This window comes from Colletotrichum lupini, chromosome 4 (assembly GCF_023278565.1).
Source record: "Colletotrichum lupini chromosome 4, complete sequence".
Lineage (NCBI taxonomy): Eukaryota > Fungi > Ascomycota > Sordariomycetes > Glomerellales > Glomerellaceae > Colletotrichum > Colletotrichum lupini.
This window is the reverse complement of record NC_064677.1, coordinates 2,681,029-2,707,335: the sequence shown is the minus strand read 5'-3', so window position 1 is coordinate 2,707,335 and position 26,307 is coordinate 2,681,029. Positions and strand designations below refer to the sequence as shown.

Genomic DNA, 26,307 nt, shown 5'->3' with positions numbered 1-26,307 from the left:
ATAAAGAGGAGTTAAATAGAGCTAGGGTTATTATATTAAAATAGTATATTTTACGCCCCGTTATAAAAGAATTTATAAGGGGTAAAACGGTATTCGCTTTTTATTTCTTATTAGAGACTAAAGAGCTCGTTAGAGGATTATAAATTAAAAACGAGTTTTATATATTATAATTAACGAGAGTTTATATTATAACTAGCGAACTAAGAATATATTTACTTAACGAATAAGGTATACTATTTTTTAAAAAAAGACTTATTATTCTTTAAGTAAAGTCTTTTTAAATAGAGATCTTTTATTAATATTATAATAATTATAGGGTAGGTTATATAAGAGCTACGAAAACTCTTAAGCTAATTTAAAAGAAGTTTTATTAAGAAGATATTTAATAAGATATTTAAAAATACGTTAAGAACTATAAGTATTATTTAGGAGTTATAACCCTAAGATATAAGCCGTACGAGTAGCTATAGTTATTACTACTACCCTTATACCTATTTTAAAAAATATTTATAAACTTTATTACGGGGCTATTACTGAGCGCTCGTAATAACGGCATAGAGTATAATAGTATTTTAGTTATTATTTATTATATAATAAAATTTACGAAGTTCTTACTTATTATTAAGATATTTAATATAGTATAAATAGTAAGTATCTTATACCGGGAGGTCGAATATAAGTTTAGTATGCCTAAAGGTATTATTATAAATAGAGATAAGCTCTTTATAAGCGTATTTTAAGAAGAGTTTACTAAGGAATAGGTAATACGTCGCTAACTATTTACTACGTATTATTTATAAACGGATAGCTAAACGGAGCGAACTTATTAAATATTAGAAAAGTATTTAAGGATTTATATTAAGAGCTCGCTAAATAAGTAAGTAGCGTAACTAGAAAAGGCTAAGTTTATATATAATAATAGCTAATACTTTATTATAAAAGTATCTTTATATATAGTACTATACGGCTATTACTTTAAGTATATTAAATATATACCTAATTATAAAGCTATAGTTTAGGGGGTTTGGGAAAGGGTTTAAAAAATTAAGGAAATTAGGGCCTAGGCTACGCGAGTATAAGTATAAGCCTCTAAGAGCTAAGTAGCTTATTATAATAAAAAATATACCCTAAAGGAGTTTAATTATAGAGAGGTCGTCGGCTTATTAATAAAGAATATACGATTTAAAAATAATAAACTAGCGCCGAGATATATTAAAATAGTAATAGCTAAAAGGGTAAAGAAATAGGCTTATTAAGTATATTTATTAAAGTAATATTAGAAAATATATAATATTTTCTTAATTTCCTAGCTTAAGTTATAAAGAAATTACCGAATAGTCGGCGATTAGATAGCGAATCTCCTAGAGTTAGAGGACGAGTAAAACGTTTAGGAAGTTAAAAAAATTGTTATAATATAAGGTAAGGGAGAAAACTTACGATATTTCGTTAAATAGGCTAGGTAACTTACTAAATATAATACGTAGGAGCTTATTAAGTATTTTAAAGGGGTAGCGGAAGTAGTTAATAAATTTAAATATTATAAAAAAAGGGTATATATAAAATAGGATAATAAACGTTAAGTTCGTAATAAAAGATTACCGAAAATAAGTTAATTAATAATATATTATAGAACCCTTTTTATTTAGCTTAGCGTAATTTAAAAAAAAAAAAATAATATTATAACCCTTAGTAATATGTTATTAAAAAATTATTAAGATCTAGCTACGTAGGGGGAGTAACCTATATAATATTAATAGTAATAGTAGCGGCTCTAGCGTATATTTCTAAAGCTTAATAATTAATAATAATAGTCTGCTTAGTAAGTAAGAAGCGGGGAGGCTTTATATATATACTTAGTTAATTACTTAGAGTAAGGCCGTTAACTTTATTAATATTACGATAAATAAAAGAGAGGTAGTTAAAATTACGTAGAGTATTATATATATTAATAATAGCGGTTTATAAAGCGTTCGCTACTTAGTTATTATTAAAGGCTATAATAAGAGGCATAACGGGAGCTATAATAAGAGGTATAACGGGAGCTATAATAAGAAGCGGAGTAAGAGGTAAAGTAGGGGCCGTAATATTATTATTATTAGTAATAGGTCGGGGACGGGGGGCGTTATTTAAGGCGACGCTCTTGTAGTCCTAATTAAGCTAAGGGACCTTAATAATATTAATATTTATAAAGAACTTATTAACGTTAAACTACTTATTACGACTCGTAGCTTTAATTTTAATATAAATAATAGCCTCGTTAAGCTATTATAAAGCCTTTACTTAGAATAAGAAGAGCGTAATACTAGCCTTATTAAGATTTAAAATAATATAACTAAGGGCTAAGGTACCCTCGTTTATACTAAAGAGAGCGTTATGGGTAGGGGTTAGTAAGTTATTAACGTTAAGGCGGTAGTACTTATTATAACGCTAAAAAAAAGAATTCTCTAAGTCGTTACTAAGCTCTTTAAATTCGGTATTTTTATATTAGGACTTATTAAACTTAAACCTAAAGTCGTCCCGCTTATTATTATTATTAAGAATATAGTTAGTAATAAAAATACGCTTTTTAATAAAAGTCTAAGTCTCGGGATTATAAGAAATAGGGGTAGCGCTATATATAGTAATAGTATAAGTAAGTACCTTATTTATTAAAAACTTAGTAACGCGTTTATAAAAAATAAAAAAAGTAAGAAACTCCTAGATATACGTAATAATAATACCTTTAGGAGTCTCTTTATAATACTAAGCTAGAGCGTTAAGGTTATTTTATAAAGCGATTATATAGTTATTATTATAAAAATAAGCTAGCTAGAGACAACTAAGGTAGGAGATAATCTTAATCTTATTATTAATATTAAAGATACTAGCTTAAAAAGAGAAATCTAAGTTAATAAGAAGAAAATTTACTAAACGATTACTAACGACTTATTATAATTAAGATTAATAAGTTTAGATACTTACGGTTAGTAGCGAGCTTTTAAAAAATAGCTTATTTAAAATAGACCTTTTTTATTTTATTACCCGCTAACGGGTTAGTAATATAAATAGCGACTTTTTTTTATATATTAGTAATATAACTAAAAATATAAAAAACGCGGCTATATTTATAAGAATTAAGGCTACCTTACTCCTTAGTACTATAAAACTTTATAAGAGTATTTTAAATAAACTAAGTAGCGCTATATAGCTCCTCGGGAACTTAAAAAACATCGTTAGCTAATATTTTAATAACGGATTAGCAAGGACTCGACGACTTATAATAAAATACTTTTTTTTATTAATTTAATAAATAATATACTTAGTAACGTAAGCGCTAATAATATAAACGAGCTCGTTAATATTATGATATAGGCTAGCTAAGTAGCGTATATAAAGAGTACTATTGCGGAGATTATAAAAGCCCTTTTTAAAATTATATTTTATATTAAGTATGTCCTAGATACGTAAAATAGTAGATATTTTAATAGATACTTAGCGATAGTATAGTAAGAGAGTTATAATTAAGAAACGATACGGAATTAGAATATTATAAAAAGAAAAGTATAGTTATATAAAAAAGAATTTATAAAACGGTTACCGAATAGAAAGAGGGAAGAAAAAGTAAATACGTAATTAATAATAGGAGAAAAATCTTTTATTATACTTAATAGCTTAGTAATAATAATAACCGCGAGGTTAGGTAGGCTCTTATATATTATAACGGTCGGAATACTTTATTACGAATATATATTACTAACTTAGTAACTAGTCGGCGCGCTATTACTAAATAATAATAATAATGTATTTATTAAATAAGGAGATAGGAGTAATACCTTATTCTTAAGTAAGAAAGGATATTATTAATACCTTATAGAATTTATTATAAATAACGACGTTAATAGCTTTATTATTAGTATTAAAAGAAGATATTACGTAATAACTTTAGGGACTAAAGTTACGTAAGGGGGGAGTAATTATAATAAATTCGGGATATAATTAGTAATAAGATATCGATAACTTAGCGACCGGTATACGGATCTTATTATAAAAGAACTTTTTAAAAAGTAAAGCCCTTACGAAGGACTTTATAAGCTTTAGTTTTATAATATACTTATACTTATATTATAGCCTCGCTAGTTAAGTGCTTATAGCCTAATCTCTTATATTATTAAACTACTATAATCTTGTTTTTTTTATCGTTTTTATCCTTTTTAACCTTTTTTTTAGCCTTTACCTCCTTCTTAACGATCTTCTTTTCTTACTTAATTAATAATTCCTCCTTGATTTTTATTATTAGTTTAATACTAATACTTATTAAAAGCCGTGTTTTCGGAACATTTTTATACGTCGTTTTGCCTAAAGTTTTAGTTATAATTGGCTTTATACGACCTTTTCCCTTCTTTACTAACTAAGGTTTAATATCTAGCAACTTAATTCTAATTTAAGAAATAATAAAAAGTTAGTAATTGTTTTTTTTATATAAGATCGTAGTTTTAGAGAGGAATCTTTTTAAACTTATAGCTTTATATACTATTTTATAATACTTTAAAATATCGTAAGGATTTTTTATATTAATTAGAAATACTATCTATTTTATTAAAAGAATTTGCTAGTTTATTATGAAATATAAAATAATAAATCGCATTATATTTTAATATAAAGTAAACGTTAAGAAGCGATTAAACTAAACTTTTTTAATAAACTTCTTAATAACTTAAACGTTAGTATAAGTCGTTACTTAAAAACTATTAAGTTTATTCTTAAAAAAGGATGCGTTATATAATATAATAGAGATATTAATTATTAATAATTACTTTAGTTCCTTTTTTATTTATTAAATACTTCGTTCCCGCTCTTTTAAGCCTATAAAAAGAGATTTTATTAATATCGAGGCTTATACGTTTATACGTTCTTATTATATAAAAAGGGCAGAGCTTATATAAGTATTATTATTAATCGGTCGTTTCGAAATAGCTTTACGAGGAGGTATCGTAAGGTCGATTAGTTTAGTAACGTCTTATATAAAAACTAAAAGTTATTATAAATCTATATTATAATATTTATAAACGAGCTATTAGTTTAATAACTTAAGTAAAGAGTAATTTTTATTTATAAAAGGGTAAAAAGTAGTAGTTATTTTTATAATAAAGTTATAAAAAGAAAAAAAACTTCTATATTAGGGTATAATATTGCGCGATTTTATATATTATCGTATAGTTTAATATATTACGAAATTAAAGTATTTCTTAAGCTATAAATCTCTATAACCCCTATTTATAGGTTACTATACTAGTCTAGACCCTATCCTAAGTAGTAGGGTGACTATAAAATACGATTTCTGCTTTGACATATAAAAAAAGTGTTTTAGCGGAGTGCCTCTTGTAGTCTGCCGTACCCCCGTTCGTCCGTGCTTTTTTCACTTATCTCTGGTGTTGCGGAGCAGATCGTACCCGTTCCCAGATCTACAGATAGGGGACTCACCAAGGGCCTAAACGTTTTGGCGTTATCTCAGACTATGACTGTCCACCCCCTGGTCCCTCGAATAGCGTCTGCCGACTTATACCTAGGCTCTGGCCAACTATGGAGTATGTAGACTCGGTAGCTTCAACGTCGGCGGGACAAACAGCGGCTAACGAAGGATGTGAAAGAAAATTTCGAAATATGGTTCGATATCGCGTGTACTGCAGTACCAGAGAGGTCTTTGGCGCGGTTCTACTAGGCTGTCCCATCGTCCTCCACTCATACCAGTGTTGTCGTTCCAACCCACGGGTGAGGCTGTCCACGCTGTAAATCACCGAATGTTCACCGAGGCACACCTGCCCTACTCCCGAGTCCCTTCTCATTGTTGTCACTGGCGTTTCACCCTATTGCGAGAAATGTGCAAGTAAGGTTGAATTAAGAGCTGCTTCTGTTTCCTGTTTCAGCTATCATTAGACACTACTAGCCAATCTCATTGTCAATTTATCAGTCCTACCAAGCCCACGACCCCACGGTCGATCCTAGCCAGCCATGACTCTCCTTGATGAATTCCATGATAGATATGAGATCATCCCTCTCTTCAAGAGGTCCAACCATGTACCAACATGACCCTAGTGATTCTCGTCGGCCATGTTATCGTCAAAGGTGTACTTCACAGGAAGGAAGTCAAGTTCGTTGTTGTAGATCACCGTAGCGACGTTTTGCTTCCTACCAGTGAAGTCGATAGTCGCGGTCTTTCCAAGTTGGGCAAAGTCTACGACCCTCCCAGGAACGAATTTCCCGGTCGAGATGTAATAGATCCTCTTAGGAGTGATCTGATACTTTTGGTTGGGCTCGGCCCGCCAGACGGAGACTGGCAAGACTTCGCCCTGGTCTGGAGTCGGACTCTTCATACCGAGGCCACAGAAGGCGTGCTCTAAATTTTGTTTTTAGCAACATACACACCATACGATTGTGGATCAACCAGAGGTCAGAAGCGACCTAGAGGGGAAGAGAGAGAGAGAGAGAGAGAGAGGAGAGCTCACCATACTTGGTCAAATCGTAAGCGGCGGTGTCGATTCCGAAAGAACCATCCTTTTCCAGTTCTCCTATCTTGTTCTTATCGAAGACGGCACCTCCCTCTTGAATATCCAGCCACTCGAGTGTGCCCTTGCCCGTCTTGGTTCCTAGCTTCACCTCGTCCCAATCAGACGTGCTCACAATCAGATCGGTACGCAAAGACTCGGGGGTCATGCCGCACACGGCAAAGTAGTGCTCCTCGATAGAGAAGTGAGTTGTGCCGTGCTTGGCTGCCGTGCCGGGCGAGCGGCCCCAGACGTTGGTCCAGGCCTTGCCGACTGACTCGGAGTACGTTGGCTTCTCGTTGAAGATGAGAAACTGTTGGACCTTGTCGCTCTCGTTCTTCACGATGATCTTGACGTTGGCCATGATGAGAAGCAGTTGATAGTGTAGGTGTTTTTAATAGGAGATTGTTGATTGGAAACTCGGGAGATGAACTTGATGGAAGATGGAGGATGCGAATTGTGAATTGAGCGAGGTCCACAGAGCCTTCAAATATCCATTCTTTTGTCTAGTACAGTTTTGTGTGCCTGTATGTCGATATCGTAGACCTTCTGTGGGTGTATAGTATCGATTGAAAGCCTTGATCGCAAACATCTCACGTACGGGCAGTTAGAATGCACGCATCGAATACTAGCCTTGCTCAGCCTACATCTAGGCACACGAGCAAACTCAGCCTCGGACACGATGCGCAGACATGCCTAACAATCACGTCTCGCAATCAGACAGAGTTGAATTGAGGATGCATACAGCAACACTCTCAGCTAGCCACAATGTGATGGGAACAAATATGGCCAGACAGAAGTCGAGTGTCAGGTGTAGGGTCAGCCGGTGGATGGATGCAGGCTAGACAGTCTGAAAACAGTGACAGTAGGATCTTTCAGCTCGGCATACCACTTATAGTTTTCATGAGGCCGCTGGCAGCGAGCCGGTCCAGTTCCGTACGACACTTCGAAGGTTTTGGGAAACAACGCATAGTAAATGTCTCGGAGCAGACCCTCCATACTGCGGACGTAGTGCCTAAAAACCCGTGTATGTATGTCTGACTCGCTATTGTATCTTCTGCTTCAGGATTATACAATACTAAGATCACATCGTGATAGTACCTCATTCTGAGGCGAACCTGAACCATCAGAACGCGTGAAGCCTCCAAGGATATCCCACCGGACACTAGATTTGTGTGTCGTATTGACAGCTCCTAATAGCTGAGTGAGACAGAGCAGGATGAAAGTTAACGCATGGGCATTTAATGCAGGAATTCCGCATTGAGTAAAAACAACAATCCTAAACATCACGTCACATTTGATGTCGCATTCTAATGTAGGAAAGAAGGAATATTATGGATATAGATTGAGGATGAATAGCATGCCGAGATTCGAGTCCTTTAATGAACTCCAATCTTCCGCCTATCTCTATTTAAAACCAGTTTTTAATAGTAATTGAGATAGTGTATACGAAGCTGCAAAGCCTTAGCCCTTGTTGTGGTCTCCCCAGTGACTGGGGTCACTACCCAACCCCAAAACGGATGAATATCCAGCTGGACACGTATGTACGGCCCTAGCTATACCCATGATAGTGGGCGAGTTCTTGTCCTGGATATGTTAATGATCCAATGTCGTCTCGTCAAAGACATTCTAAAGCCTTCAAGTCGAACCAAGACAGTCTTTCCAAAGACAGTAATCTTTACTAATAATCCGAGCTAGAACGTGGGTCGTGGCTAGCTGGTCGACAGTCATGTGTAACGTTGTCTCTCACTGCCCCGCACTACGAGCCGTGCCGAAGTTTTTGTAGTGCTGCACTAACCTTTCTGGTAGTCGGACGTGATCGAACGGTGGAAAAGTCAAGTTTCAGCTGAATGGGATCACCGCAATTTGCCCAATCATGATCGTATGCAGTGCTCATCATGCATATCAATTGACATGTAATCCTAAAGCGTAATGTAGATTCTTGCTAATCGCCACCGTCATCCGTTCCAATGACGGATTTGGGCTGAGCGAGGTGCGCCTCTTCCTCTGGCCTCCATCAAGTTTAGCACGCTTGAATGATTAAAAGTGACAAACCCATATCCGCCGCACCCCAAGGTTGAAGGGGTCTATGGATATTGACAGGTGAGATATCAGTGTCCTGAGTCTCGAGAGAGTGATTGACGAGATCTATTACTGTAATTTTGGCTGCCAGTAATCATCGAATCGACGTTACTATTACCAACTACTCCAATGTTACGATATGCTATCGTTATTCTATCTTCAGCTATGCTTCCTACACCTCGAGTCGCTATATCATAGGGCGTCCATCCCTCAACGTCCATACATAAGTTACCTTGGTGTCATATTCCAGCGTCGTGAGCTGCTAGAGTAGTTAGGGCATGGCCGTGACCTGCTGTTTTTTGGCAACCTTCAAATAACGTACCACAGTGAGATCAAGCGCATCTCTCAAGAGATGCATCCGGCGGGCTGATGGTAGCCACACTGAATGGTGTCTTAACAAGGAGTGGCTAAATATACCGCCTGAGGAAGTCGCACACGGAGTAAAGTCAACCTCGTTGGACAGGATCCGAAGAAGCATTGTTAGCCTGCCAACGTTTCGTGGGCGTCTTGTGAGCAGGAGTACCTCTCTGTTGTATGTGCCTGTCGCTGCATATAGTGACCGCTGACCATGTCCCATCAACCCCCTCACAAAGCTTGTGGAAAGGAGTCTACAACTACACTCTGCTTATAGACCAGTTATAGTCAAGTAAAAGTCTTTCTGAGTTTCTGAGGCTAGCTGAACGCTTCAAGATCAGACCACATGGCAGCCACAGAACATGATCCAGACGGCCTCGCATCTGCTGACTGGTTTGGCCTGTTGGGTTCGATGACAACGTCTGAACGAATGCGGCCGCAATCCAGTTGTCGCTTATTACCTGTCAGTCGTGACAGTAGCTTGACGATCATCACAGATTGTTGACAGGCGCAAGAAGAAGCCACGCTAAAGAGCCGTGACTTGTTCAATGTTTGATGTAGAAGCTGAAAATAGTGGCTGGCTGATGTCAACTTTTCCGAGAACGGAGACTGGCTGCGTCAAAAATTTCCACCCACGGACTGTGATGAGGGCTCACAAGTTTCGGTGTTATGCTCAATTGACATTTTGCCCACACGGTAGCAGGGTTTGGTAGCTCTGAAAGCCATACTCTGCTTTTTCATATCCTCTTGCGATACACATATATAACATCCTCTCGGTTGTTTGCATTTTTCCAGATTCCTTGGCTCATTCAAAGTACAGTTTCGCAGCCCTCGCAATACGCATCATCCTCCTACGACAAGCCTTACAAACATGACAAACACATACAACATTTCTGTTCTCAATAGGTCCGGGTCTGGATCGTCCGGATCTACTCAAGAATACACCATTAGCTACCCGGACGGAGCTTCAACTGGCACCAAGACGTTCAAAGTCGACATCAATGATTCCAAGCTCAAAACTTTTGACCTTGCAGCTACCCAGGGTAAGCTCAGAAATGTGCTACTAGAGCGATATCGATCATCTGACATAATTCCCAGTTCCCTTCGAAATCAAGTTAAACCCAGGAGGTAACCCACATGCCGCTTTCACTCTTGGCGTGAATGGGGCTGGTAGAACGGCAAATGTAACATCTCAGGAGAATGGTACCTTCGCAGTTGCGATTGTGTGAATCCTACGAAGTTGGGTCGGAGCCAGGGCTGGAGGATGAGCTCGTTAGTTAAATTATGGGAGGAACGTTAGCTTAGACATATGCATCCGTTACTGTCCTTGCGCAAATGGTAGCTGCGTGAACGAAGCCTGCGGTAAGACCCCGGTGTCTGTCTGGAAATATGTTGCGTGAGCGACGACGTAGAATAAAGTGTAAAAGCCAATGCATCTCGCATCACTCTCGAGCATAGGTCGAAGAATTATCAATGTCCAAGGGAAAGACTTGCGGCACGCTATGATAGTCCACATTCCCCAACCATCACATATGGTAACAGCTATGTATCTCTGGCCCATCCAGGGTTTCTTAGGTCTGTCTAGATGACTTGTCGTGAGGAATTTCTGCATGAATAATGCCCTACGAGCATATGGCTGGGATTGTTGGCTCCGCTTGTTTTTCTTTTGTCTATGAGTGTGAGAGGACTTGTGCCCGTCAGTTGACTTGTCATTACCACACAACTGACGGAAGAGTTGCATGACGTCGACTCTCTCGGGGGACAAAGCGACGCCCGCGAATTGTCCGCTTGCCGCAGTGACTGACTATACGGACGCGGCATGAGCCTTCTATTGTATATATCCTTGTCGGCGTCGGCCGTGTACCGAAGTCCAACGGATATATCTCCGAAAGCCGCTGAACAACGTGCTCGATGTCGTTGTGGTGCTGACTGTGTGGTACAGACCTGGGGATGGAGAAGAGGACTATGTCTTCTTGCTCTTTCCCCGTGGGCATACCAAGCTCCTGCCGAGACGGTAGTACGCGGCCATTGGTGGGTGACGTTGCCACATGCAGTTGACCCCGGGCGACTCCTTCGGTTCTGATAGGCCACTTTCCAGCAGTCTTTGATGCTCTTGCTCGAAGCAATCCCCGCCGAGAATGTATGTCTCCATGAGAACCGGCCACGGAGGGCATTATAGCCAAACCCGGCACACGGCAGACCAAATTCCAGATAGATAAAACGAGCATCATCCCCTCGGTTTCTCCTGCTTATTTCTTGATACCCACAACCACCATATTTCGCGGGCTCTCGGCGTAATCAAACACAGTCTCAACCCAGCAGTCTCGGACGAGGTCGTCGTGCTCCTTCAAGAAAAGCCAGCGGTCCGTGACGATGAGGGACTCGACGACAGTGGCGCTGAAAGCCATGAGACTCCACACGGCCGCGACCTCCTTCTTGCGGGAGGCGTACTCTCTTTCGTACACTTCAATCTCCTCGTCCGTCATATTCGCCATCTTGTCGCGGATCACGTTGCTGTACTGGCTGTACTCGCGGTTCGTCGTCAGCTTGGCGACGGCACCGCGGACGTAGTCCTTGAGGGACTTGTAGCACGCTTTTCGGAGGGAGCCGATGATGACGGGGTTCGTGGAGGTGTTAAAGGGGGATTCCCTCTCCTCTTCCGTCTGGTTTGAGGTTTCTTTGCCTTCCGTGCCGGTTTCGGCGGCAGCATCGCGGTGGTAGACCTTTGAAATGACACCGCGGTCGAGGAAAATCTTTTGCAGCACCGCGCGGAACAAATGACGCGTGAAGAAGTCGTCGCTCTCGGGCTGCGTCCAGTTCTGCGGCGCCTGACACGCCATCATCCTCGCCGTGATGTTCATCCGCACCCCGTGTCCCTTGTACCCGGAAAGCGTCTCGCTCAGGGGGAAACCCTCCGGGTCCCGCCTCGCCGATTCGCGCACGACGCGGCCGTTGAGGGCCTGCAGACTGGGGCGGGCGTACCCGGCCAGCTTGTAGGTCGGCGGGCCGAGCTTTTCCGTGAGCAGGTTGTAGCAGCAGCCCACGATGGCGACAGAGTGAATGGCCGGGTTCATGACAAGCGAGCGGATGCCGTAGTGAGAGAGGTTTCCGCACGAGTGGATCGAGACGGCCATCATTTTGAGGTCCTGGGATGATTCCTCCGGGAGTACCTCCTTTTCGATGCGTCCAATGACTTCGGTCAGGTCGCCGCTCTCGAGCCTGCCGACCACGTACGATACGGAGCCCTTCCCCAGCGCGCGGTTGTATCGCGGCTCAAGCTCCTTGATGGGCCTGAAATCAAAGTCCTCTGCTGCCGCTGCGGCGTCGGGCGAGGCTTTCGCGGGTGCCTTCTTGACAACGTCAGTACCGAGCCTGTCAGCCTGCATCTGCAGCCACAGCTTCTTGTTGCGCATGACGACCTCCTTGCTCGCCAGGCCGGAGAGCACGTCGAGCCCCTTTGCGCCGTCAATTTTGTGCTCGCGGCCCTCGACGGCGACGACGTGGCGGTTGTAAGGGGGCAGCGCGAGGGTACGGCCGAGGTAGTTTTGCCCGCTACCGAAATCCACGAAATGCGTCGTCTCCTTTCCCCAGCGTGAGGCGATTGAGCCGGCAAGAGAGTCAACGTAGCGCGCAAAATGGGCCACCTCGTGGACTTTCTTGGGCTTCATGCCGACGGCGACGGAGCGGGAGAGCTTTGGCGGGGGTTTACTCTCAGACGTGGTGGGGGAGAATGTCCTGCGAAGAGAGAGCTTGCGGATGCTGCGAATGTAGTTCAGGAAACTCTCTGGCGGGGCGACTGTCATGGCGTCTAATGGCAAGTTATCGAGGTCATCTCGCATGAGGAGGTCCAGGAGGGCGTCAGTGCCGTAGGAGAGAAGGAAGGGTTGCCATTCCTGAGGAAGGATCTGGGAGAAGAGGCCCCTTTCGTTTGTGAAGAAGTCGAGGACGTGGACGCCACCGCAGAGGATTTGGAAGATGTCTGTGGTTGTGGCAAATTCGAGGAGCTCCTCGACGTAGGCTTCTGGCGAGGGGAACTCGTCTGAGCAGGGGAGGGGCTTTTCTGGTATCATCTTTTTTCTCAGTTTGAGGCGCTTTTAATGATGTGTTTCTTGCGTGCGCAGGTGACTCTTCCCTGAGTTGAGTGATTTGTAAATATTCGATAAATCAAAGAGCATGAGTAAGATTCAGTGAGTGGCTCAGTGAAAGATGGTGAGAGCTTCGTACGGGAGTGAGCGAGCATGTGGAGTTGTAAATGGCGGTTGTGAAAATCCCACTTACATTAAATTGTCAATGGAGGGGAATTTTTCTCGGTGAATGAGGGGCACACCGAGAGGTCGAGCAGGGGTCTTCGGTGACGTGCATTGTCTCGGTGAGGAATGCTCGAACGTGCCGAAGAATCTCCGGAAGTACCCTTACACTTCCCCGAAGCTGCGACCACCAGTGACCTGCAAAAGTGGACACCTATGGAAGACGGGGACGGGAGGTAGCCGTGTCCGTAAAGGTAGCTCGCACCCACCCGACCCGGCCGGCCGCCAGACGCGCAAACGTCATCCCAGGCCGCGTTTACCTAACAGGGTACCTAGATTGACTACAGATCGCCAATTCCGCCTCGACGATAGGCATTCGCTCCTTCAATACCCTAGGACCAAGCTGCAATTTTTGGTTAGAAACCACATCCTTTGTGAAGAGATCCTAACCGCAAGCCAATGCGTCCGCGGATGCGCCTTTTCAACCCTTCGCCAGGATGATGTCTTCCGCCAACGAAGAGGATCCCTTCCTCCAAGTTCAACAGTACGCATCGCATCCCTTTCGCATCCAACCACATACCACTATGCATCCTTCCTCTAACTATCACCTCTGAACCAAAATTACTGACCAAGAACGCACAAAACAGAGACGTCCTCGCCCAACTGGACTCAACCAGACCCCTATTCACATCCTACCTACGCATCCGCTCCCTCTCAACCTCCCCAACCTCCCCCGAACTCGCCTCCGCCCGCGCCGACCTCGAATCCGCCCTCGCCTCCCTAGCCGAAGACCTTGCCGACCTCGTCGAGTCCGTCAAGGCCGTCGAATCCGACCCCACAGCCTTTGGCCTCTCCGGCCCAGAAATCACGCGGCGCAAGAGGCTAGTTCAAGATGTCGGCGGCGAAGTAGAAGACATGCGCGAGGAGCTCGCCAAAAAGCTCGGCGCAGCAACAGCGGCAGGAGGCAAGGGCAAATCCTCAGCCGCAAACTCGGACCTCCCCGATCCGAGCTCCTTCGCCATAGGCGACGGCCACCACGGAGACCACGACGACGACGACGACGACGACTACGCGGCCGAGTTCGAGCAGCAGCAGCAGCTCGAGATGATGCGCGAGCAGGACGGCCACCTGGACGGCGTGTTCCGCACCGTGGGCAACCTGCGGCGGCAGGCGGACGACATGGGCCGCGAGCTCGAGGAGCAGAGGGAGATGCTCGAGGTCGTGGACGGCGTCGCGGACCGCGTGGGCGGGCGGCTGCAGACGGGCGTGGCGAAGCTACAGTACGTGATGCGGCACAACGAGGACCGGCTGAGTAGCTGCTGCATCGCCGTGCTCATTTTTGTGCTGATCTTGTTGCTTATTTTGTTGTTGATTTTGTAAAAAAAAGGGGAGAGTGTCATTGGATTGCTGCCCGGCGAGACCGAAGTAATGATGGATGGCTGGAGGGATGTGGGAATCATTAGAAGACGACAAAAAAGGGAAGAGTGATGGCGAAATGCCGTTTCTCTTTGAAATGAGGGTTTGGGAGTTTATGGAGCGTGTTTGGAATTATTGTCAATGAAGTTTTTTGTCTTTTACTACTTTGAGAGCCTTTCATCTGGGGGCTATGATAGATCTCAGTCATCCAACTCACGATACGCAATGTCTAGAGTACGTGTCTTTGTATCCTCCCCTAGCAGACCGCCCCAACTTGCTTCAATGGATGAGCCAAACCAAAGCCCAGACCCCGTGCTCATCGCAAGTCATTGTGAAGTCTTGCTGTTTTGGTTCTTTTAGGTGTATAAGCACCCCCATGCCAGGATGTCCAGAAACGCCATAGTATGTGTACCCCCTTGAAAGCACTTCCCCAATATTGGCAACCCATGCCTCTCATGTATGTGTACAAAAGGTAATTCGTCTACCTTGGCTTTTGTTTCCTCCCCCCACCATCTATGCCACATCTAACCCAGAGTCTCGTCTCAAAACGTCGCCTAGGACCTGCAACGCCTGCGCGGCCGTGGCCCCCGGAGGGGCTCTCTTAGGAAACTCCACCAACGCCATCCTGAGGGCCGCGACGGCAGCGTTGCCGTAAAAGTTGATGAAGCGCTGTTCGTGACCGTCAATCATGGACTTGAGCACCACGTACTGCGTGTTGGAGACGAGCTGCGGCGGCGAGTTGACAATCTGCGCCATGGCCTTCCAGTAGTTTGTCGGCGGGTAAGGGTTCGTCTTGGACGCCTTGCTGAAGTCCCGGAGCGCAATGGCCGCGAAGCCGGCGCCGAGACCCGTCATCCTGTCGTTGTGCGCCTGCTCGGGCACCCAGTTGCCGTTTTCCTTCTTCCAGCCAATGGCTCTGCGGCCGCCCTCCGTCTTGTCGCTGCCTCTAGAGCCGAAAAGGACGGGGCAGGCCACGCGGAATTTGGCGATGAGGATGTCGATCATGGAGCCGCCGCGCCAGTGGTAGTCCTTGTTGGAGAAGATTTGCGCCGTTACGATGCCGACCGGCTCGGCCGACTTTGGGTTCGCGCCGCCTTCGTTGGAGAATTGCTGGATGATCGCCTTGGAGAGGATGTTGAGGAGGTATATGAACAGGGCCGGTAGCTGCGGTCCGTTGTTAACAGCGCCTTCGGCTGGCTCCCTGTTTTGCTGCACGTATATGCTTGCGTCGATTAGAGGTGACGGGACCTGGCCGCCGAGAGATTCGCGCAGTGCGGCATTGATCGTGGCAAGCTAAGACATCGTTAGCATTTGTCTTGTGACACCAACAAGACCAGACTTACGGGTTGCGCGTTTGCTCCTTTGCCAGCAGTCAGCTGCCCAATAGACTTCCTGATTTGTCTCCGCATTTCTCCCAACTTGCCCTTCAATGGATTCCCAGGCTGTTTCGACAGGGCTTCGACGTCCTTTCGCAGCTTCTTGAGAGCTTGGTGTATCTGGGTGTACCTGTCAACAGTCGGTTGAGCTGGCACTGGTGCAGGCGCGGCAGGCTGAACAGCGGGCTTCGGGGCTGAAGGCGCTGCTGCGGGCTTCGTGAGGAAACCATTGGATTGGGTTGACGGCGTAGCAACGATCTGTGCGGGTGCTTGTGAAGGCGCTGCAGTAGGTGCCTTCGCGGCTGGGAGAGCTGATGTCGTAGCGGTTGTCAAGGGGGCTGGCTTTGGTGCGGCCGGCGGCACAGCAGCGGGCTCGGCTTTGGCCGCCGTTGTGCCATTGACCTGAGATTCTTGCGACTTCTTCGGCTCCGGCTTGGGCGGTTCAGGTACGGGTTCGGGAGGGAGTTGAGGAATCTGCTTGGCCTTGAGCTCTCTCAGCCTCTCTTGCTCGGCGCGCACTGCTGCTTCTGCCTTGAGGCGATTTTCTTCCTCTTTTTGTAGCTGTGCTATCCTCCGTTGCTCAGCTTCCAACCTTTGCTTTTCCTCCTGCAATTGGTGGACCTCATAGACCCTCAAAGCGGCGAGGCGAACACGCTCGTGCTCGAGCTGGGCAGCGGCGAGGGCATCGCGATGGCTCAGCTCTGAATTACGATTCTCGGAGAGAAAATCTGCTGTGAAGCCTCGTTCGGGGCTTGACTTGATGTTGCTATCGTGCTGGCTTCTCCGCGAAGGAGAAGAGTGCGCCATGGTTGGTCGCACAGTTGGCTACCAATGGCCTCGATGGTGTGGTCGTAGGTGGGAATTGAGACCAGGCCCTACGGCATCGGGCGGTGGGGTCAGGCGCGGGATGCAAAATTGCACCGACAACCGAGAGAAACAAAATCAACAAAACCCAAGGACCCAACACACCAACAAACGGCCGATCGAAAGAGTGACGTCCGCGGGTGGGCGGTTGGATGGGGAAGGCAAGGCAAGGCTCGGGCGATTTCTGAGAGAGTCCAGACGAGGCTGTGCTTCTTGACGTCTTCGGGGCCGTTTGGGTCAAGTGGTGTCGTCAAGCGGACAAGGTATTGGTTGACGGTAGGTATGCCGTAGAAGGCGTAGGTACTGTCGAGTTCAGGTTGGGCGCGGCGTTGGTGTGGAGCAACAAAAAATAATACGATGTATCAGGCGCGCTTTGATGTGGGATAATGCTACCGTTCGCGGCGGCCTGGGGCTCTTTGAGGTGAATTGGGGGGCGGGCCTGTTGCTGAGCTGTGGGAAAAGGCGATGACCCTTGTTGCGCTGTCGCCCTGGACCCGTGTTGCTGCTTGCAGCTCTACCCTTTTTGCTCCATGGGGTGGGTGAGCAGACGAGCAGACCAAAGTGATGGAGCAGAACAGTCATCAGCAGAGCAGCCAAAGAAGCAGCAATCGACCAGACCTCAGGAAAAACGAAGAAGAGACGTCGCCGTGGTAGCGACCCAGGTGGGTCCAGTAGGAGCTAGATGGACGAATGATAGCTCTGAATCTTGGCAGAAAGGAGCACAGCGTCCCCGCTGTTTGGTCGGACCGCAAAGTGGGGCATTAGCCCGAACTCGGGCAGTCACATTTATTGCCGGGCGGTCAAGAACTGAGTACGAACTTCCTCGGTCTCTGCACCGTTATCCGTACCAAAAGTGCATTCATAGTTTACGGAGTGCCTAGGTCAATGAACAAAAGTGAATATTCCTGTCATGTCGTTGAAATTTTGCAATTGGAATCGGACCCGGCCCCAATTTCCAACTGGGGAGTCGGCTCAAGTCTGGATCTGGCCCGTCTCGCCTTGACTTTCCCTCTCGGTTTTGCTGGCCTGACAAATGAAAATCGGCAACAGCCAACACGACCGTAGACTGGACGGAGCGTCCGAGAGCTGGGCATGACGGGGAAGAGAATCTTTAACCTAGTATTCGTACCGATACCTGCTCAGATAGAGTGTGTGATGCCATTGAGGAGAAATCTTGTCAGGGAGGTACGTAGTGAACTCCACCGTTGCACTGGGGGGGATACCTAGGTATGTCAATCACAGCTCTGATGAATGATGACTGAGGGATGCTGCCATGCTGCCATTGCCCGGAGCTTCCTGGTCCTCATGGCTGGGGGACCGACCAGAGCAACGCAACGCAACGCAACGCAACGCAACGACAGGAGAGCTTGCTGCAGCCTGCAAGCCTCGCTCAGGTATCCGTACGGTACGGTACGGCGTAGGGGTTCTGTTGATGTGGTGTCCAACGATGCGGTATCCATCCGGAAACACTGGCGTATTCCTGTTCCCCCCTTGACTTGAGCCCTGCATTTGGCTTGCCCACCGCGCAGCACCCCCGTAGACGCCAATGTACCTAGTAAGTAGCCGCCGCTCGCCGGCCGCTGACCATCCTGTTGCCCCGAGGTACGAAGCCAAGGTTCCTGACTTGCTGGCCCTAAGTATTTCGTTTGTGCTGCTAGCAGCTTTATGCGTACACAAGGGAAGGTCATGTAGGTAGTCATACTGTTGACTGTGTCAGTAGTCAGTGCCAGTGTGCGAGACTAAAGGGCCGCAGGAGACGGAACTTGGCGGGCGTTCCAGTCCCAGTTCCAGCCCAGCCCTCGAGAGACTCGAGACTACGCAGTAGAGACTGAGAGTCAACCCCCCTCGGCTCGCTCCTTGCCCACCTACGTAAGGTGTCTGGGACGACGACTGTGGTGCGGGTGAGATGGGCGACAGGTCAAAGTCAGGGTGGTGCACTACGGCAAGGTACTGATCAACAAAGTATCCGAGCGGCTAACCTGTTACCTGTCCTCGAACCCGGAAGCCCTGACCTGGTTCTGGCTCTGTCTCTGGGCCTGGCGTGCAGCGTAGGTGCGGCGTGGACTCTCCCCACCCGCGTCGAGACCTGACTGACTGGAGACGTCTGACTGAGTCTTGTTACCTTGGGTAGGTATGTACTCTCGTACAGAGTATCCGCCACAAGGTACAAAGCACTCGACCCCAAGTCAGGCTCGTTCGGGGGCACGGGGGACAGGTACTTCCTTGCTTACCTATCCGCCCCTAGAGTGCCATGTTTGGGGACAAGCCGTCAGCCATGTACCTCTAGCTTGGGGTAAGGTACCTACGGATACCTGGCCTGGATTTTGTCGTTACCTCGACTTTTGGAGGCATTTCCAAGCTGGGCTGGTTGGGATAGCTACATACGAGACCCTTGGATGGGATTGCGAAAAGAGCTCGAGGTGCGAATGATGCATTTCGGATCCAGTTGTGAAGGAAGGGATGTTTTAGCAGAAACACATGCAGAGTCCAGCACGAGTGCACAAGCTTCTGCTGCAGACAAGATCAAACCAAGCAGCAGCCTGTACCACCATCGTCATCATCATAATCGCCGCGTCTCCCGCCTGCCTACATAAGGTAAGATACTTGGACTACCTACCTCGCCTGGGTACGACCTGTCTGTCTCCCTACAGGGCCGCCATGTGTGCTATTGCCTTCTGGTAAATCACTAGCGCACCATGTACCTTGTCGTCCACCAGCGGCTCAGCTTCCAGTGCCAGTTGTGCTCCTGGGAGGTGTGCTTCGTACCCAATGGTGGGAAGGCATTCGTATGGTGAGGTAAGGTAGGTAGGTACTTTTATACTTACCTTAGCTACGGGACTGGCCCGGTGTCTTGAGTCTTCCCACCAGGCGGGCCGGCTCTTGCTGCAACTGCCTGTCCCTCCTCCACCGGGGCGGGTGCTACTGCTGTCCTTGCTCCTCCTCCTCGCTCGCTTTCTCTCCTCAGGTCTGCTCCCCCCTCCCCACTCCACACCCCCCCCGACCCGACTCGCCTTTCGCAACAAACCCCCCGTCAGTCTCTCCCAGAGAGGACATTCCCATCCTGCCTCATCTTCTTCTTCACGTCTTGTCTGCCTCATCCTTTTTTTCCCACCTCAACCATCACTTCGCACACTCCTTGCGAGCTCCTTTCCCTTCCACCTCGCTCCGTCTCGCCAGACATCCAATCCTCTCCTCCCAATCACTCCCCAATCCATTCCATTTTCAATCCCTCATCGATCGATCAGACAAACAAGAACTACCTTCCTTGAACCAGAAGCAACCACGTCCACAAATCCAAAAGACCAACCAAGAGCCCAAAACCACATCCATCCCAGTTCTCCACTGTCTTTAGTCCGCAAACTACATACGTCAATACCTTACGTGCCACATCATCCCACAAAGCTTCATCGACGCCTACGCCGACCACTCGGTATCCGACGCTATCAATCCTACCCCCATCCGTCCTTTATACCAACGACGCACTTGACGTGCATTACAAGATACAAAAAAATCAAGAAGCCAATCTTTCATCTGCGTGACTGCCCATCATGGAGCAGCAGCAGCAACAACAGCAGCAGCAGCCGCCGCAGCAGCCAACCGGCGGCGTCCCAGGCCCAACCGGCCGACGGCTTCACATTGCGCACAGGAGAAGCCCTTCCGAGCTGACTCCGTTGATGAGCATGTTTGCCAACCCGGGTAGTACGTTGATTCGCATCTTCTTCCATCATTTCTCCCATCTTCACACATGATCTTGCGGCTCCTGCGCGATGCCCCCGACCCCTCGTCACCCGTTTCATCATACCAAATTGAACATCGATGCTGACAATGAGTCTTGCTTTGCAGTGGAACAGCTAGCTATTCAGCAGCAGATTGAGCTTTTGCAGCAACAGCAGCAACAGATCCAAGCTACGCAGCAACAATACATGAACATGGGAATGATGCCCCCCACCCAACAGCTCGGTCCAGGCGGTGCTTTCAATCCCCTGCAGCCCGGCATGGCTCCCCAGGGCGCCTTCCAGTTCCCCCAGCAGATTCCGCAGCAGAATGTCTCCATGGGCGGTCCTCCGACCCAGCCAATGTCACATCGCCGTAATCAGTCGGCACTCCCCAACATGGGAATGGGTCCTCCTCCCGCCCCCTCCTCTGGTGCATCCGGCACGAACTTCAACGATGCCTCCGGCGCCGGTCCCGGCAGGGAAAACTCCGGTGGCCGTGGCGGTCGTGGTGGTGGTGCCGGCGGCGGTGGACACCAGCGACGTCACTCTTTGGCGCTTGCCGACGCGAAGAAGGCGGCAGAAATCGCACAGCAGAAGCGCACGACATCCGCCTTCTCCTTCCCAATGTCCCCCTCCACCGAGGCCAGCGCCGAGGGTGGTGCCTCCGCCCCCGCCCCCGCTCCGACTCAACCCGAGGCTCCGATTGCTCAGGGCACCAGTGCCGGCCGTGGGCGCGGTGGCCATGGTCGCAGCCAGAGTATGGCTGTGAACGGTCGCGGCGGCGCCGCTGGTCGCGGTGGCTTCTCTGGTGATGCTAGCCAGAACGACTTTGGTCGTCGCGGCAGCCAGACTGGCGGCGGTGGTCACGCCAGAACCGGCTCTCGCAACTTTGACGGAAACTGGCGCAACCAGGGTGCTAACCAGGGCCAGGAGCAGGGCGGCTTCCAGCCGGGCCACCGCACTCGTGGTTCTGTAAACCAGTCCATCTCCAACATCGGCGCATTCCAATACCCCGGTCAGCCTCAGCTTATGCAGATGCCTGGCAACATGCTCCCCATGGGCATGTACCCGGGCCAGCAACTGAACCCCATGCAAATCCAGCAACTTCAGGCCCTTCAGGCTGCCCAGATGGGCGGTCAGCAATTCGTTGGCCTTCAGGGCGGCCAGCATGGTGGCCAGCTTGGTGGAAACCAGCAACAGCAACAGCAGAGGAAGACTCTTTTCACTCCTTACCTCCCCCAAGCCACCCTCCCGGCTCTTCTCGGCGATGGGCAACTCGTGTCTGGTATTCTTCGCGTGAACAAGAAGAACCGCAGCGACGCCTACGTTTCCACTCAGGACGGCCTGCTTGATGCTGATATCTTTATTTGCGGTAGCAAGGATCGCAACCGTGCCCTCGAGGGTGACTTGGTTGCCGTTGAGCTTCTAGATGTTGATGAAGTTTGGTCCCAGAAGCGTGAGAAGGAAGAGAAGAAGAAGCGCAAGGACATCACCGATACCCGTTCTGGATCCACCAACGGCCAGAACCAGTCATCCGGTAACAACGATGACAACACGCAGCAGGAGGGCGGCATTCGTCGTCGCGGCAGTCTGCGCCAGCGCCCCACTCAGAAGAAGAACGACGATGTCGAGGTTGAGGGTCAAAGCCTGCTTCTCGTCGAGGAGGAGGAAATCAACGATGAGGCCAAGCCCCTGTACGCAGGTCACATTGTGGCTGTCGTTGAACGTGTAGCTGGTCAAATGTTCTCGGGCAACCTCGGTCTGCTCCGTCCCAGCAGCCAAGCTACGAAGGAGAAGCAGGAAGCGGAGAGAGCCGCCAGACATGGAGGCAACAACCGCCACCACGACAACCGTTCGCAGGAGAAGCCCAAAATTGTTTGGTTCAAACCTACCGACAAGCGCGTGCCGCTCATTGCCATTCCGACTGAGCAGGCGCCGCGCGATTTCGTCGAGAAGCACCAGGATTACGCTGATCGCATCTTTGTTGCCTGCATTAAGCGTTGGCCGATCACCTCTCTGCATCCCTTCGGCACTCTTGTCGAGCAGTTGGGCCGCATGGGCGACCTTAAGGTGGAGACCGACGCTCTGCTGCGCGACAACAACTTTTCTTCCGATGAGTTCTCCGAGGCTGTGCTGCGCAGCGTCGGCCTTCAGGACTGGTCTCTCGCTAAGGAAGAGGAGGCTGCCTTGGCTGCTCGCCGGGACTTCCGTGATGAGAAGGTTGTTACGCTCGACCTCAACGGTTCTCCCGAGCTTGCCAATGCCATCCACATCAAGACTCAGCCTGATGGCAAGATTGACATTGGTATTCACATTCCTGATGTTACTCACTTCGTCAAGCCCAACTCGCTTGTCGACCGAGAAGCCAAGAAGCGCGGCACCGCCGTTCACTTGGTCAACCGCACATGCGCACTCCTTCCTCCCAAGATTGGTGGAGAGGTATGCTCTTTGGCTCCTGGTGAAGAGCGTCTGGCTGTCAGTGTTCTCTTCCGTGTTAACCCTCACAACGGCTCTGTTGCCGAGGGAGACACTTGGATCGGCAAGAGTATCATCAAGAGCACTGCCAAGATCACTATTGAGGAGATCGATTCGGCTCTAAACGGTCAGGCCGATTGGAAGCACGAGTCTCTTCAACTGAAGGATGTCCAGATCCTTAACGTAAGTTCCACTGAAACTTGCATCTGAGCTGCACTGACATTATCTAGGCTGTCGCTCAAAAGTTCACCGAGGCCCGTCTTGGTGCTGGCGGTGAGCCTATCGCGCCCCTCAGGCTTCTGCAGCAACTCGATGATGAGAACATTCCCATCAAGCACAACATCTTCGATTCTACCCCTGCCACTGAGCTCGTCGAGGAGCTCATGCACAAGGCCAACACTTACGTTGCCCAGCGTCTCGCCCAGGCTCTGCCTGAGAAGGCTCTTCTGCGCCGACAGGGCCCCCCCAATGCTCGTCGCCTTCAGACCTTCGCCGATCGCATGAACGCCCTTGGCTACGAGGTTGAGACTTCTGGCAGCGGAAGCATGCACAACAGCCTTTTCAAGGTTGACGACGCCGATATCCGCAAGGGAATGGAGACGCTTGTCCTCAAGTCTATGCAACGTGCCAAGTACTTCATTGCCGGCAAGACTGCTAAGCAGTTGTGGCCTCACTATGCCCTCAACTTGCCTCTTTACACTCATTTCACTAGCCCCACGCGGCGCTACGCCGACATCATCGTCCACCGTCAGCTCGAGTCTATCCTCTCCGAGGGTAAGATTGAGTACACGGAGGAATTGGAGAGCCTTGTCAAGACCATTGAGTCTTGCAACACCAAGAAGGACTCCGCACAGAATGCCCAGGAGCAGAGCATTCACATTGAGTCCTGCCGTGAGATGGACAAGAAGCGCCAGCAGGTCAACGGCGATCTCATCACGGAGGGTATCGTCCTCTGCGTGTACGAGTCGGCCTTTGACGTTCTCATTCCCGAGTGGGGCTTTGAGAAGCGGGTGCACTGCGACCAGTTGCCCCTCAAGAAGGCCGAGTTCAGAAAGGAGAAGAGAGTCCTTGAGCTCTACTGGGAGAAGGGCGTGCCCAGCTCCGCCTACGTTCCGGAGGACGAGCGCCCCAAGGCTGCTGCGTCTGTAAGAAACGCCAACGCTGCTGCTGCTGCTCGCCAAGCGGAAGCTGCAGAGCGTGCCAAGAAGGAGAGGGAGGAGGCTGCACGCAAGCAGACCGAGACGGGCACCATCTCTACTGACGACGTCGATGCCCTTTTCGACGACGATGACGACAATGCGTCGGACGTTACTGAGGCCATGGCTGGAGCTTCGTTGGCCGAGAGACCCACACAGAGCGTCCCCGGCTCCCCGACCCGATCCGATGCCAAGCCCTTGCAACGCACCAGGTCCGACTCCAAGGTTCCCGCACCTGAGGCCCCCGAGGCCCGCCTGTCGAACAAGGAGAAGTACCTCAAGCTTTTCAAGCTGCGTGAGGAGGGAGGAGAGTACATTCAGGACGTCACGGAGATGAGCAGGGTTCCTGTGATTCTCAAGACGGATCTGTCCAAGAGCCCACCGTAAGTTTACAACTATCTATCAAAGTCTGGAGACGTGTGCTGATTCGAAGTAGCTGCTTGACCATTCGGTCTTTGAACCCCTATGCTCTGTAAAAAGGAGTTGTCTTGACATTACCTGTCCCGTGTGGGGACACGGTGTGATGATCGTTTCCAACAGATTGGCGGGCACATTGTGCCTTGTCATCGACTAAGATGCATCATGAGTGATGTAGAAAAAGTTTGGGTGAGAAGAGGGATGATACATTGCGATTGGGAAGGGAGTAATAGCCAGCATATCTTCGTCCCTGGATGAGTCATATAGCACGATAGGCCTGAAGTCTGAAGTCGAGAGGAGGGCGGTGGATGAAATAGTAGAGATAGCGCCCATGAGTTAGTCAAAATGGTACCACCAATTGCACACACTATAACGCGCAACCAGTGTCTTGAAAACTGAAGGATCGCCCAGATACTTTCGAAAGCTGCGAGTGGTCAGCCAGGCATGTGGAGAGGCATGGCGTCTGCAGACTGCGAGATTATACGTCTTCCACGCGGAGTGAGCAGGGCTACCCTTGCGCCGCGTTGCAGAGTCAGCGGGTTGGACTCCTGTGGTGCGTGGGTTCCAGGGAGAGGAACTTCGGTAGAGTTTCAGCTGCGGTGGTTGACAAGAGAGCCGGTTTGGAAAATTGACGTGATGACTTATGCCGGTGATCGGGGGTGTGTGGGGACGACAACATCTTGCACAAAGGAAGACGTGGGATGGGCTTTGGTGGTGGACCGGAGACACGGGATCGTGAGGCGCTGAATGGGCTCGGGAACAGGGAAAAATCCAATGCGACCCTCTGGAGGAGTTGAGGAGGCCGCCGTTCGGACAGTGGGTATTTCAACATCTCCATGTCCAGAGCTTGAGCAATTACTCAGCTGCACATTCATGTTTATTTCCTCATAGGTACGATTTACAGCACTAGCGCAAACGCGAATACGATGCTGTTCGCAGGTGTATCGAATCTCTCGACGAGATTCCGCAGCGCGACGCTGCAGTTGCGCTGCATCCGTCGCCAAAGACGGGCTGTTCAGAGGGCGGCACAACAAGTCCCATCACAATCGTGGACTTCTTGGCACGGAGAAACTTCCCGTCTTCACAGGGACCTGACCTTTTGTGACCATGAAAAAGGATTCGTGCGAGGTTGCATGAGTAGGGAAAACTTGGGCAAGGTTTCTAATTCGACCGTACGGCGCAAGTTTGTGGGAGCAAAGGGTGAAATGGAAGCATTATAACCCCGATGACGAGGGAACCCCTGGCCCTTTACGTGTTAAACTCCTGGTTATGGTTGTATTCCTGACCCCCTCTCCGAGTTCCACGACGGGGGATCTGCAACGAGTCCAAAGTTCAGATTACCTGATGTCCTGTGAGATCTGCGCGGCGATCGCCAGGGGCGATGGGGGGGAGGAGAGGGACGGAAGACTAAATTTTTCGTCGGATTGAAGCAGCATGGCCCGGCTTGATCGTCGTCTTCACATAGATAGAGTGGGAGATCTTTTTTTGACAAGCCGTTGGGTAAGAAAAGATGCGAACTCGCCAAGCCCGGCTCGCGTAGGATCGAGAGACCGGAGCCGTTGTCGACCGCTGCTTGACATTTCCGGGCTCCCGACATTGCTTCTTCAGGCATTACTCACAGACCTTTGACATATTGGCATTGG

General features: G+C 48.5%; 12 protein-coding genes across 12 annotated transcripts; 3 read left to right on the top strand and 9 right to left on the bottom strand.

The window, feature by feature from the left end:
• Positions 1–1,345: 1,345 nt before the first annotated feature.
• CLUP02_07945 (uncharacterized protein) lies at positions 1,346–5,822 on the bottom strand (the record flags this gene model as incomplete). The annotated part of the gene is made up of 3 exons (XM_049286937.1): positions 1,346–1,361; positions 5,461–5,492; positions 5,559–5,822. 3 exons carry the CDS (start codon positions 5,820–5,822, stop codon positions 1,346–1,348), a joined length of 312 nt encoding a protein of 103 aa, XP_049144080.1.
• Positions 5,823–6,068: 246 nt separating this feature from the next.
• On the bottom strand, positions 6,069–6,885 carry CLUP02_07944 (uncharacterized protein; the record flags this gene model as incomplete). The annotated part of the gene is made up of 2 exons (XM_049286936.1): positions 6,069–6,373; positions 6,483–6,885. 2 exons carry the CDS (start codon positions 6,883–6,885, stop codon positions 6,069–6,071), a joined length of 708 nt encoding a protein of 235 aa, XP_049144079.1.
• A 704-nt stretch (positions 6,886–7,589) lies between these two features.
• On the bottom strand, positions 7,590–7,808 carry CLUP02_07943 (uncharacterized protein; the record flags this gene model as incomplete). The annotated part of the gene is made up of 1 exon (XM_049286935.1): positions 7,590–7,808. The coding sequence occupies one exon, from the start codon at positions 7,806–7,808 to the stop codon at positions 7,590–7,592; it is 219 nt and encodes a 72-aa protein (XP_049144078.1).
• A 177-nt stretch (positions 7,809–7,985) lies between these two features.
• Positions 7,986–8,418, bottom strand: CLUP02_07942 (uncharacterized protein; the record flags this gene model as incomplete). The annotated part of the gene is made up of 3 exons (XM_049286934.1): positions 7,986–8,108; positions 8,223–8,237; positions 8,320–8,418. The coding sequence occupies 3 exons, from the start codon at positions 8,416–8,418 to the stop codon at positions 7,986–7,988; spliced, it is 237 nt and encodes a 78-aa protein (XP_049144077.1).
• Positions 8,419–9,828: 1,410 nt separating this feature from the next.
• On the top strand, positions 9,829–10,186 carry CLUP02_07941 (uncharacterized protein; the record flags this gene model as incomplete). The annotated part of the gene is made up of 2 exons (XM_049286933.1): positions 9,829–10,000; positions 10,056–10,186. The coding sequence occupies 2 exons, from the start codon at positions 9,829–9,831 to the stop codon at positions 10,184–10,186; spliced, it is 303 nt and encodes a 100-aa protein (XP_049144076.1).
• Positions 10,187–11,206: 1,020 nt separating this feature from the next.
• On the bottom strand, positions 11,207–13,027 carry CLUP02_07940 (uncharacterized protein; the record flags this gene model as incomplete). Its single annotated transcript, XM_049286932.1, has 1 exon — positions 11,207–13,027. The coding sequence occupies one exon, from the start codon at positions 13,025–13,027 to the stop codon at positions 11,207–11,209; it is 1,821 nt and encodes a 606-aa protein (XP_049144075.1).
• Positions 13,028–13,701: 674 nt separating this feature from the next.
• CLUP02_07939 (syntaxin 6) lies at positions 13,702–14,584 on the top strand (the record flags this gene model as incomplete). Its single annotated transcript, XM_049286931.1, has 2 exons — positions 13,702–13,748; positions 13,852–14,584. 2 exons carry the CDS (start codon positions 13,702–13,704, stop codon positions 14,582–14,584), a joined length of 780 nt encoding a protein of 259 aa, XP_049144074.1.
• Positions 14,585–15,133: 549 nt separating this feature from the next.
• On the bottom strand, positions 15,134–16,803 carry CLUP02_07938 (GLE1-like protein; the record flags this gene model as incomplete). Its single annotated transcript, XM_049286930.1, has 2 exons — positions 15,134–15,913; positions 15,964–16,803. 2 exons carry the CDS (start codon positions 16,801–16,803, stop codon positions 15,134–15,136), a joined length of 1,620 nt encoding a protein of 539 aa, XP_049144073.1.
• A 1,796-nt stretch (positions 16,804–18,599) lies between these two features.
• CLUP02_07937 (uncharacterized protein) lies at positions 18,600–19,958 on the bottom strand (the record flags this gene model as incomplete). The annotated part of the gene is made up of 4 exons (XM_049286929.1): positions 18,600–18,674; positions 18,730–18,810; positions 19,478–19,525; positions 19,686–19,958. 4 exons carry the CDS (start codon positions 19,956–19,958, stop codon positions 18,600–18,602), a joined length of 477 nt encoding a protein of 158 aa, XP_049144072.1.
• Positions 19,959–20,082: 124 nt separating this feature from the next.
• On the bottom strand, positions 20,083–20,190 carry CLUP02_07936 (uncharacterized protein; the record flags this gene model as incomplete). The annotated part of the gene is made up of 1 exon (XM_049286928.1): positions 20,083–20,190. The coding sequence occupies one exon, from the start codon at positions 20,188–20,190 to the stop codon at positions 20,083–20,085; it is 108 nt and encodes a 35-aa protein (XP_049144071.1).
• A 344-nt stretch (positions 20,191–20,534) lies between these two features.
• Positions 20,535–24,723, top strand: CLUP02_07935 (RNB domain-containing protein; the record flags this gene model as incomplete). Its single annotated transcript, XM_049286927.1, has 4 exons — positions 20,535–20,559; positions 20,704–23,234; positions 23,282–24,630; positions 24,684–24,723. The coding sequence occupies 4 exons, from the start codon at positions 20,535–20,537 to the stop codon at positions 24,721–24,723; spliced, it is 3,945 nt and encodes a 1,314-aa protein (XP_049144070.1).
• A 277-nt stretch (positions 24,724–25,000) lies between these two features.
• Positions 25,001–26,261, bottom strand: CLUP02_07934 (uncharacterized protein; the record flags this gene model as incomplete). Its single annotated transcript, XM_049286926.1, has 6 exons — positions 25,001–25,088; positions 25,158–25,258; positions 25,336–25,510; positions 25,572–25,760; positions 25,951–26,119; positions 26,183–26,261. The coding sequence occupies 6 exons, from the start codon at positions 26,259–26,261 to the stop codon at positions 25,001–25,003; spliced, it is 801 nt and encodes a 266-aa protein (XP_049144069.1).
• Between the last annotated feature and the right edge of the window lie 46 nt (positions 26,262–26,307).